The following is a 12,507-nucleotide window of genomic DNA, read 5'->3' on the forward strand; positions in this document are numbered from 1 at the left end:
GGGTAGGTATATGGGTAGATGGATGGATGGATAGATAGATAGATAGATAGATAGATAGATAGATAGATAGAATAGATAGGTGGATGGATGATGGATGGATGGATAGACAGATGGGTGGGTGGGTGATGGGTGGGTAGATGATGGATGGATGGATAGAGAGATACATGGGTGGGTGGATGATGGATGGATGGGTGGACGGGTGAGTGGATGGATAGGTGGATGGTGGATAGATGGATGGAAGGATGGATGGATAGATTGGATAGATGGGTGGGTGGATGATGGAGGGATGGATGGATGTACTGGACAGCAGATAAGCACTGCTTAAGGAAGCCTGGCTTCCACTGAATTCCTACACCCTCTGGAAGACAGGTTGTTACAACTGCAGAACTCTTTTTGAGAGGTGAGAGAGAGAGAGAGAGAGGGAGAGAGAGAGAACCCATGCAAGTGCACACACACACGAGTGGGGGAGGGGCAGAGGGAAAGGGAGAGAGAGAATCTTAAGGAGCCTCCATGCCCAGAGTGGAGCCCGACACAGGGTTAACTGCAGAACATTTTTAACTGAAGAGGAGAAAAAATAGCTCCGGAGGTCCCAGGGCCCTAGTCAAAGTTATATGGGACAGCAAACTTCAAGGCTTTACACGCTCCCCTGAGTTTCCAAGAACTCACAGAACCACCCATGTCACACTGTCACCCCAGAGGCCAACACACGCTAAAAATGCAAACAGATGTAAAGTGCGCCAGCTTATCTCAAGAACCACAAGGCCCAAAGGGGACACTCGGGCCCCGAGAATCTCACTTCGTCCTTTGGGGCTGACGTGTCAGAGCTGATATCTGGGCTGTCTGCACCTCAAGGATTGTTGGTGGAGGAGTGGCCAAGGCAAAGTGGGTGGGGGGGAAGTGGTGGGAAGGAGGAAAGGGGAAGGGAAACTGAGCATGGGGTGAGCAAACACACCTCTGCCATCATCCTACTCGGGAGTGCAGGTTCCATGTCCCAGCATCAACCTTCTCTCACGGACACAGGACCTGGCCACGGCTGAATGAGGAGGGGGCCGACAGTTCCCAGGGCCACCCCTGTCTAAGAACTGATCATTATTCCCTGCTCAGACTCCTTCCCTTGATGGGTCCACCCACTGATTCAGCCTTATCTTTTATGCTACCAGCAAATGCTGTTCCCTCTGTGAAGAATGGCTCTCCCACTTCTTTCACGGTCTGGCTCCTCTCCAGCCTTCAACACTCAGCTCAGGTATCACCTCCTCCTGGAAGCCCTCCCTGCCTGCACAGCCTGGGCACCGCGCACCTATACACTGCGGACTTCCCATCATTCCAGCATCCGTCAAGCAGTGGTGACAGGGTCTCTTTACTGGCCCAGCTCCCCTGCTGGTCTGTGAGCTCCCGCAGGACAGGGCCCATGTCCAGGCCCTGTGTCTTGTCCTTGGGGCTCAGTGGAATCTGGCATCCGGGAAGTTGCTTGTTGGGCTGTGCAGCGGACCCTGGCGGCCTGGAGAGGGGCCTGGGGTGGGGACTCACCCTCGCCCAGCTGCAGGGCAGGGTCCATGAGCTCCATCATGTACTCCACGTTGAGGAGCATCTCCGTGAGGTTGCTGCGGGCCAGGACGTACATGAGCACGGGCAGGAAGTCGTCTGCGCCGTAGGGCTTCCCTGGGAGGAGAAAGGGTGCAGAAAGTAGTGAGTGTGAGGTTCTCCTTGTGAGCCATTCTCTGCCCTCGGGAAGAGGACAGTGGTTCGCTGGGTGGGGGCCGGTCTCCCCTGGAAGAGGAACCTTGCAGCCTTCTCATGACTCAGGACAGGGGCAACCTGGGACCAGCCTTCTCAGGGATGTCTGAGACACAGCCCAGGGTTAGGAAGAAGGAACTGAGAGAGCCACCCTCTACTGGAGTGGTCAAGTCCCAACCCCTTCCTCTTCCCCAGCTCTTCCCCCTCAATGCCCCTGGCTGCTAACTTTTTTTTTTTTTTTTAAGATTTTTATCCCTAAAGTAATCTCTATACCCAACATGGGGCTCGAACTCACAACCCTGAGAATGAGTTGCACCCTCCACCGACAGAGCCAGCCAGGTGCCTCCCACCCTCGCTGCTTGCTTGACAGTCAAGTTCATATCACACTTATTCAGGAAGCCATCCAGAAGCAGCTGTCTAACAGTGATGTATTCGGGAGGGTTCCCTGTCCCTTTTAACCACATCTCCCTCTGCATTTGCAAAACAGAAAGCCCTCCCTCAATCAGTACTACGTGGTTGGAAATCCCACCATTCAACCTTCACTGTATTGGGTTAAGCAGGGCCCTGTCCTGAGGGGTTCTTTTAACACGTAAATACCTCTGAAAGGAATAACTCATCACTTCTGCTTTTGTGGGAGATGTTCTCATGGCTCAGAGGATCTTGACAATAATACATGCTTTGGGGAAGAGACAAGGGTGGACAGTGGGCCTATGAGATGCCTCCCCTGTTGGGCTCCGGGATGGCTCTGGTGACTGACTGGCAATACAAAGGCACGGGCTGGATGTGGAGGGAAGAATTCCTACAAGGACAGAATCCCCTGGAGTCCCTCAGTTGGCACATTGGCATTCCCCCCCTCTTTTTTTTAATGTTTATATATTTTTGAAGGGAGAGAGAGAGCGTGAGTGGGGGAGGGAGAGAGAGAGGGAGACACAGAATCGGAAGCAGGCTCCAGGCTCTGAGCTGTCAGCACAGAGCCCCACGCGGGGCTCGAACCCACGAGCTGTAAGATCATGACCTGAGCCGATGTCGGATGCTTAACTGACTGAGCCCCTCAGGCGCCCCAGGAGGAATCTTGCTCATAAGAGCCCACCTGCTCGCTCATTCATTCATTCATCATTCATTCACTTAAGCCCTCGTACTAACCACCCTATTCCTTGGGTGTCACCTGCCCAGGTGACAAGATCTGATTTTTTCTGGATTCCAGCAGGGACCAGAAAGATGTGAGTAAAGGAGATGGTGTGACAGAGGTTTGAGAAGAGTGGAAGCTCAGTGTTGAGTTTAGCAGCCCCTCCAGAGGCCCTGTGTCCCGCTGCCCATGCCTGCACAGGCCGCCCACCCCTGGGTGCCGGGAGGCACGATCGAGCCACGCTTCCGTGGGCTCCGTGTGTCCACGCCTCTCCAGCACAGGCCAGCGCGCTCCTCCTCTGTCCTCCACGCTCCCCACGGTACAGTGCTGGCACCGCGGGGGCCTCTGACGATGTCTCTCCCATGGGGGCCCCTTCTGCTTACAACCCATCCTTGGTCGGTTTCCCAGAGAACAGTGTGCCCTGTGGCCGGCTTCCTGGCCACACTCAGTTCCTACATCTGCAAAATGGGGCCAGCAGCACGAGCCCTGATGGCCTTTTGGGGTTTTTGAGAGAATAAGGTGAGCAAAACAGCAAAGTGTTTGGTACCTGTAAAGTGCTACGGAAAAGTGAGCTATTACTGATGTCTCTGTTCTGCTGTCTCAAGGGGCCTCTGTTTTCCCACCTGTGAAATAAACAGGCTGAAGGGGTTGGTAACACACAGCACCGAAAAGCAGAGTCGGACCCAGAGTGTGAGCCTCAATGCACTTCTTAACAGCTGTGTGACCTGGGCTAACTGCTTGACCTCTCTGAGCCTGTATTTCTAGTCATGCATGATGTGCCACAGATTACACGACATCCCATAGGATTTTGGTGAGAATTCTATACAAGGATTTAAGGATTTACCCATAGCACTCCCACATGCTCCCATGGAAATGCCTTCTTCCCATTCCAGTTCTGTGTGTGTGTGTGCGCGCACAGGTGTGTGTTTAATGTTTATTTACTTATTTTGAGGTGGGGAGAGGTAGAGAGAGAGGGAAAGCAAGAATCCCAAGCAGGCTCCGCACTGTCAGCACAGAGCCTGGTGCAGGGCTCAAACCCACGAACCATGAGATCATGACCTGACCCGAAATCAAGAATTGGACACTTAACTGTCTGAGCCAACCCAGGCACCCCTGCAGCTCTGTGTTCCGAGGCTCTCTGGTTATTTGTTTCAAAATTCCTGTCCCGTTCCTACACAAAATTAGTCCGTTTTGGAGAAAGCTCTCCCCTAAACCTTTATAAGCCAGAGACACAACCAACGAGTTCCTGGGGAAAGATTTTGTGCCAGGAGATGTTTTTCATGCTGATAATTTAATTATTAGAATCCTGGCCTACAGGAGATTCTTTTCTTGTTTGAGTTACGAGTTAGGAACTGATGTGAAACAGTCCTGTGCCTTTTGGAATGCACCTATAACTCACGCACCGGCTTAGAGCTGATTGAATTTTTACTGAATTTTACTAGAACGCTGATTTCGTCCTGGTATTGTGTTAATAGCTCACCACGGGATACAATCAGGCAAGCAAATTTGCTTTTGAGCAGTGGTTCTCCGCCGGGGTGGTTCTGCCCTTCAGGGGCCACTTGGCAGTATCTGGAGTCCTTTTGGGTTGTCACATCAGAGTGGGGGTGCTACTGGCACCTGCGATGCCCAGGACAACCCTCCATCATAAAGATTTACTCAGCCCCAAATGTCTATAGTTCTAAGGGCCAGAAGCTCTGCTTCCGGGGGCAGTGACTTTCAGCAAGAAGGATGGTCAAGCTCTGGCCCTCAGTTTAGGATTCAGAGGCCCTCCGGACTGCGGCTCTGTGCCTTGTGGGGGATAGAATGTGGTTCATGTGTTTCTTTGTCTCCCCATGCTCTCCCTGAGAAGCCTGGCCAATGCTCAGGAAGGGCTTTGGGGCCCGCTTCCTCAGTCCCCAGCACATTCTGCTTAGCCACCTACTGCAAGGGCTCCCGTGATCCCACGACTGTCCCTCCAGCTACCCGTAAACATCCCCTTTCTGTCTCCCCGGGACACAGAGCAGGGCACAGCAGCGGTGAGCAGGAAGGGGTGCCTCCCCGAGTTCCCCAGGCTCCGGTGGACCTTTACAGACACCTCACGAGTCCTTCCCCTCGCCAGGGGCCAAACCAAGTGTTTCGTCATTTCCTGGAAACCAGCCCTGGCTGCAAACTTTCCCATTTCTGTCAAGGAGCCCACGGCTCCCTGCCCCCGTCCCAGGGTGCAAGGCCTGGGAGTCCCCTTCTTCCTCTGGGGTTCTCTGTTCCCTGTGGCCAGGCAGGTCAGAGCCCCAGACGAATCTTCCTTGTAACTGCTCCCTGCACTCACATTTTGCTTTTTCCGGCCCTACTTCCCTATGCCTGCCCTCCCAGCAGGGTCTCTGTCCTTTGATCCACTCTGTCCACTAACCCATCTCCTGCGAGTATAGCTCTGATCATGCTATTTCTCTTCTCAAGAACCATCAATGGCTCCCCCCTGCTTAGAGAATCAGGTCTGGATCTCTTACCCTGACATTCAAGGCCTTCCACAACTGGGCCCATAAACACCTGTCCAATATGATTACTCTCTTCCAGCCACCCTGTCTAGTTGATGGCCTGGGAACAAGTCACCTGCATTCTGGCCCCTTGGTATTTGCCACAGTCACCTATCGGGCATGGCTTGTCCTTACCTTCCCCCTCCCACACAGCACCAACATTTGTGGGCCATTCTAAAAGCAAAGCATATTTTATAAATATTATACCAATGGATTCCTAAAACAACTCTGTGAGGTGGGTTAGATCCATTGTGCCCACTTTACAGATGAGGAAAGCGAGCCCCAGTGAAGTTAAGCTACTTGCCTAAGGTTGCATGGCTAGGATGTGGTGAACCAGGACTTGAATCCAACTTTTTCTTACCCACAATCCCAGGTACCTGGCACTTCAACATTCTTCCTTCAAGTTCCACCTCCTCCACGAAGCCCTCCTAGACTGCCCCCAGCCACCACTGCTTATTCTATATTCCAACTTCCAGCTCAGAACGACATGCTGCCTTCATCACCTTCTCACACAACATTCCTCCGAATCATGGGCCATTCCCCGAACTCCATTCCTCGTGCCTTTGCACACCCGTTTCCCTCTGCTGGGGACACCTTCCCTAGCTCTCGGAAACAAACTTCTCCTTCTTTGCCCTCTCCCACATCCTCAGGCACAGGTGAGCACTTCCTGCTCCAGCTCCCAAACACCTTGACTTCAGAGCCTGCCCTTTTCCTTGGACTATGAGCTCCTCGAGGGCCAGGACGGAGGCTGGGTGAGCTTGGGCAAGTCTCTTAACCTTTCTGAGCCTCTGCCCCATCACTGCCTTTCCAGTCCCCAGCACAGGGCTTGGGATGTTGGACATTGACAACGGACTGAATGGAGCCACATGTGTGCTCCCACTGGCCTCCGCTCTGTCCTGTCCAGGGCTGGGGCCATGGTCAAGGATACTAGGATCCTCTGTGGGTCTTAGACAGCGGTGAGCTGGGAAATGGCCAACAACTGCCTCTCCGAAGGGAAAAATAAGCTCCGATTTGCAGGGTTTGCCAATTTCTGTGGTATAAAGATTTCCACAGCGGCCCATCTCAAGCTACCGACATGAACGTGGAACGGGAGAGAGGCACATGATTAGCTCTCATGGCATGACCAGCTGACTCAGGACACCAGCGGCCCTGGATTCATCAAGCCCAATCTCACTGTGAGGAGACCGAGGTTCAGAGATCAGAGAAATTTGCTCAAAGCCCCACAGCCGGTTAGTGATGGATCTATGACTAGAATCTGGGTCTCTCTTCGCTGATGGAGGTGGGAAAGGCCCACACAGACTCTCTGACTTGACAGCTACTTGCAGACAAACATAAGCCACAAGCATTGTTTAAATGCTCCAGCTCTCTGATATTCCAGGGCTAGGTAGGGCTGCGGTCTCCTTCCTGTGAAGCCAGGAGCCCAAGGCATGAGCTCAGCCTGTGCACAGGGGGAGCACTGAGAGCAGCACTGGGATACGGAGGCACAGCTCCAAAGTAATTCTCCGTGATCAGAACATCTGGCTTGCACGGGTCAGAGACCACGTCCATCAGGCTGTGCCTCCCAGAGCCCTGCTGGGCCTGCAGTGCCTGGTGATTTCTGCTTTCTTTTCGTGCCAAAGTCACATCTGTTTTCCATCAGTAGGTATGGGGGGTGGGGGGCGGTGGGCAATCACACGTTAAAGGGCTGGCTCGGTGCCTCGTGCAGATTTCATCAGCAGGCAGGTTTTCGAGGAGAGTTCTGATAAAAAGGCACTGAATGCGCTCGCCTCGTGCAGACCGTGTGAGTACTGCATCAGGAAGCCCCCAACTCTGTCCCTTCACTGTGTGATCTGGGGCCGCTCACTCTGAGCCTCAGTCTTCTCATGTGAAAACGGGCTGATGATAAAACTCACTCAGACTTCAGACTGGGGGCGCCTGGGTGGCTCAGTCGGTTGGGCGTCCGACTTCAGCTCAGGTCATGATCTCACAGCTCGTAGTTCAAGCCCCGCGTCGTGCTCTGTGCTGACCGCGCGGAGCCTGGAGCCTGCTCTCTGCTCCTCCTGGAGCCTTCTCTCTGCCCCGCCTCTGCCCCTACTCACACTCTGTGTCTCTTGCTCTCTCTCAAAAATAAATAAAAATTAAAAAAAAAATTAATTCCGATTGTCATGCCAGGTTGCTATGAACCTCAAGTGAGTGGCTGGGTTAAAAATTAGGTTTTAGATCATTTGTCAATGATCTAAATGAGCAGTTGGCCTATCTTTCTGTAAAGGGCCAGGTAGTAGTTATTTTTAGTTTCAAGGGCTATGTGGTCTCTATCCCAACTACTCGATTCAGCAGTTGTAACAAACGCAGCCATAGACACTGTAAATGAATGGGTGTGGCTGTTTCTATGAGTTTATTTACAAAATCAAGTAGGGGGCCAGAGTTGGCCTGCAGGCCATAGTTTGCAGACTCCTGATCTAGATAGAGGAAGGGTGTATCATCTTACTATAACTGTCCCTCCAAATTTGTTGACCGGGCTCTTACTGAAAGTGGTGGCTGATGCAATAGTCCTGGGGCAGACAAGGTACAGGACTGTGACGTGCTTTGACTCCTACTTTCCACCATGATTCCCACTTAAAGTCACTTCCTTCCTCCAGGAAGTATTAACTGAAGACCCCCACTTCCCACAAACTAGGTTAATGCCCTTATGATGGGTTTCCCCTGCCCTGTCCCTGCAGAATGGGAAAACGGATACTGTACATTAACTCAGAGAGGCCTCCCCTGACCACCCAACGCAGAGCGGCAAACGCCTCTGACATTCCCCAGACCCTTCTCCGTGTTTGATTCAGCCTGCTGGCACGTTTCAGCATCTAATGACATAGTTTATGCTTCTGGTTCCTTATTTATTACCTGCCTCGCCTCATAGAATGAAAGCTTTGTGAAGGCAAGGGTTTCATCGTGCTCACTGTTCATATCCAGTATTTCCACTGTGCCTGACCTGCACTAGGTTCTTTTTTTTTTAATGTTTATTTACTTTTGAGAGAGACAGAGACAGAGACAGAGTGTGAGCGGGGGAGGGGCAGAGAGAGAGGGAGACACAGAATCAGAAGCACGTTCCAGGCTCTGAGCTGTCAGCACAGAGCCCGATGCAGGGCTCAAACCCATGAACCGCGAGATCATGACCTGAGCCAAAGTCGGACGCTTAACTGACTGAGCCACCCAGATGCCCCACGCACTAGGTTCTTAAAAAATATATCTGCTAAATGAATGAATGGATACCATTTGTCACACGGTATGACTGTCGCTTGTTTAATGCTCCGTTATCCCACTTGAATTGTGACCATCTTAAAAACAGGGACTGGGTTTTCCTGTTAACATCCATATTGTCATTTCTTGTTAGTCCCACTGTTGAATGAATGAACTTATTTGATAAACACATGGGATGGTAGGAAGTAGAGAGCAGCACCTATAACAGGATGTTTTCAGTTTACTTTTATAGTGGAAGACTTTCATTTTTTTAATGTTTATTTATTTTTGAGAGGGGGGGGAGCACGTGTGTGCTGGGGAGGGGCAGAGAGAGGGGGAGAGAGAATCCCAAGCAGGCTCCCGACTGTCAGCACAGAGGCTGGCTCAGGCCTGGATCCCACTGAACCGTGAGATCACGACCTGAGCCAAAATCAAGAGTCTGACGCTTAACTGACTGAGCCACCCAGGCGCCCAGGGAAGCCTTTCATTAAGGGGTATTTTAGGCAGAACTTGGCTTCTCTGGTTGATTCACAGTGGGGGCTGGCCTGCTCTTCTCTCCCTCCACTGTCCCCTGCAAATGGCCCTCAGCTATGTCTGTGGCCTCTGGGGAGCTCTCGGCTGCCAGTTTGAAAACCACTGGTCTAGTCTGAACTACTCCCAGCTGCACGGCTGAAAGAGCGGGAGCCCAGGGAGGAGGGAAGAGGGGTGGAGGGTTCCCCGCAGTCTGTGGCTGACGTGGGATGAGAAGCCAGCCCTCCGCCCACTGAACCCCCCTCCAAAGCTGCCCCGTTGGGTCATGTGGGCTTTCTGCAGACGCCGCTTAAGCCTCAGTTCTGCTTTGAGCCACACCGCATCCCCGAGGAAATTACTCCAGCTCACCAGGTTCCTCTTCGGAGAGCTCAGCCCGCGAGCCAGTCCAGCCACACAGGCCGCGGGCTCGGAGCCCTGCGGCCCAAAGTCCCAGCCTGGCTGGAAAAGGCGCGAGGCCTCCTCTGACTCGGGCCTGACTCCTCTGAGGTCCTCGCTGACCCCAGGACACCCCAGAGAGGGAGGACAGCGCACGGTTGGGCGCGGGACCTGGCTCCACTCGCCTGCTCGGGGATGACGCTGAGGGTACTGCCCAGCCTCGCTGAGCCTCAGTCTCCTCGGCTCTAAAGTGGGGGCAACAATAGTGTCTACACCTCAAGAAGTGGTTCTGAGGATTCGGTGGCAAGACAGGTGGGCAGTGATGAACACGGTGCCCGTGGGGCTACCGGCGTGTGAGAAATGCCAGCCAGGAAGGCAACGTGTCTTCTAATGCTCAGAGCACGACATCTTAGAGGGCCCGAGCGCCATTTCTGTTGTGCGGTGGGGGGCGTAAAAGCAAGGTTGTGCTTTGCTTCCAGGCCTGGCCCTTGTGTTCTCTCTCTCTCTCTCTGTCACCTGGATGTCAATGCCCAGGAGGATTCAGACAGTCTCCCTCGGCCTGGATCCCTGAATGACTCCATGCAGCAGAGCCCCGCCCCCCCCCCCCTTCTCCATCCGCTTGGACTTACATGAGTGAGAAATGCACTTTTATTGGGTAAGAGATTGCGGGGATTAGCAACATAGCTATAATACATAGCGATATATATATAATATATAGCAATATGTTAGCAAATATAGCAGCAAGTATTTTCCTTAACTAATGACCTATTTATCTACCTATCTATATCTCTTTCAAGAAGACCAGAAAGAAATCCAACAAGATACTCATCATCTTTTTTCAACAACAAACATTATTAGTGACTTCTGTATCAGGAATCGGGGGAGACTTTTTTTTTTTTAACATAGATTAAAAAAAAAAACCCAAGAGCCTGACCTCCCTCTGTGTCCCCCTGACCCCTGGTCAATGTCACAGGCTCCCCGGGGTCTGCCCTCGCAGCCTCTGCCCCCACCTGAACCAGCTATAGATTCCCAGCTGGCTCTGCGATGTCTGCGAGTGGGGTGAATGGTGAGGGGCTAGAGGGGCTCCAGGACCCTCAGACCACCACCCCTTTGGCCCTTACATCCAAACACCTGGCTGCTGGACACCCCTCCCCCAGGGTCAGGGGCCAGGTTCCATCTCGTGCGGCAAGGCATCTGGGTGTTTACATGGACTACTGAAAGCACAGAAAAAAGGCAACCTCTTGGCCGTCATTGCCCCCCTCCTGTTGCCTGCTCTCCATCAAAAGAAGGTTCTTTCTGTTCTTTTAGAAAGCGCCCCGCATACGTACACACCACACTCCTCCCTCCTTCCTCCCTCTTGCATTTTGGGGCGGGGCTCTCAGGCTTGAATCTATTTCTCCTCAATGGCGGGGCCAACCCTGTTCTTCGACACTGAGAAGGTTCTTAGACTTTGAGGAGGTGGGAAGAGCTTGTTTGTGGAAGCAACAGGAGAAATGATTCTAGAAGTTCTGGCTGCTCTCCCCAAGCCTCATGAAGTCCATGAGCAACCCAGTCTGCTCCTTGCTGCAGGACGGAGGGCCAAGCTTACCCAAAGCCATTTGTCTCCACGAACACCTGCTCTGCCTGACTCGGGCCCCTAAACTTGCTACCGTAGAGGAAGCACGTGACTGGGATTCAGGAACCTTGGGATCTGTCCCTAGGCTGGCTGCTGCCTATAGTCACAAAAGCACAGGCTTTGGAGTGAGGAACTGTTGGCTTCAAATCCTGGTCCTTTTGTACCCTGGGCATAAAGAACAATACCCTTCTGGGAAAGACGGCCCGGCCAGTTAACTCAGACGTCTCCAAGTTCAGTCCTTCTCTTTGTGCGCCAGCGGGCCTTGCCAGCATCCAGGCCACAGGGACACCACAGGCTATTGCCAGTGTCATGTCAGAGGCAGGCAGGTGGGGCTTCTTCCCTGGAGAGGAGGGGGCTGGGGTGGGGGTGGGGTGGGAGGGAAGGGCTGTTTTCGGCTTTGAGTGGGTCAGTGGTAGAGGTAGGCGGGACCCAAGCTGCAGTGTGCCTTTCCACGGGGTCACCGATAGCTCCCAGAGCTTCCATGCAGGGCTGCTGGTCTGCGGACCACACTTTCGAGCAGCAAGCCTCTGGAAGCATCTGGCAGGAGGGAGGTGTCGGCTGAGTGTCTGGGGATAGGGGGCCGGGTCCTAAGATCGCAGAATGTCGAAGTCAGAAGAGAATTTAAGAGTCAGTCGGGATCTGGCTGCAAGTGCATAACCTCAATCTAATCATGAGGAAACATCTGACAAACACAAAATGAGGAACTTTCATCAAAAAGAACCAACGGTGAGGGGGTGGGGTGGTGGGAGGGAAACCCGTATTCCTGCAAAACATCAATGTCATAAAAAAGCAAAGAGAGAAAGGCTGTGGAAATGTTGCAGGTTAAAGGAGGTAAGAGACACATGACAGCTAATTGTGATACCTGACTCCTGACCGGATCCCGAACGGGAGGAGGAAAAGCCAGCAAGGACCTTATTAGCTCCAGTGACAACTTGGAATACAGAGGGTGGCCTAGGTAAAAATATGGTATCAGCGTGAATTTACAAAGCGGACAACTTTACTGTCGTTATGCAAGGGAATGTCCCTGTTCTTAGAAAAGTATCTAGGGGTAAAGGGCCAAGATGTAAGTAACTTAAGCTGAGATGATTCAGGAAGAACATTATGTATGCACAGAGAGAGTGTTTAAGTGATAAAGCCAATGAAACAAGATGTTAACAATCCACAAAGGGTATGTGGATGTTCCTATTAAAAAATGTTTATCTATTTTTGAGAGAGAGAGAGAGAGAGAGGGGGAGGGAGAGAGAGAGAGCCAGAGCGAGAGCAGGGGAGGGGCAGAGAGAGAGGGGGACATAGAATTGGAAGCAGGCTCCAGGCTCTGAGCTGACAGCACAGAGCCCGACGTGGGGCTTGAATCCACAAACCGGGAGATCATGGCCTGAGCCAAATTGGGACGCTTAACTGACTGAACC

General features: G+C 52.5%; 1 protein-coding gene across 1 annotated transcript in view; it reads right to left on the reverse strand.

The window, feature by feature from the left end:
- The window catches only part of RIN3 (Ras and Rab interactor 3), a 124,548-nt gene that overhangs the window by 8,034 nt on the left and 104,007 nt on the right, over window positions 1–12,507 (reverse strand). Inside the window, exon 8 of the mRNA XM_047080196.1 lies at window positions 1,528–1,659. Coding sequence (XP_046936152.1) covers window positions 1,528–1,659 — 132 coding nt within the window. The remainder of the gene's footprint in view (window positions 1–1,527; window positions 1,660–12,507) is intronic.

Source organism: Lynx rufus, unplaced genomic scaffold (assembly GCF_022079265.1).
Source record: "Lynx rufus isolate CCGP_SWC_20201006 ecotype Redwood Valley unplaced genomic scaffold, mLynRuf1.p SCAF_17, whole genome shotgun sequence".
Classification (NCBI taxonomy): Eukaryota; Metazoa; Chordata; class Mammalia; order Carnivora; family Felidae; genus Lynx; species Lynx rufus.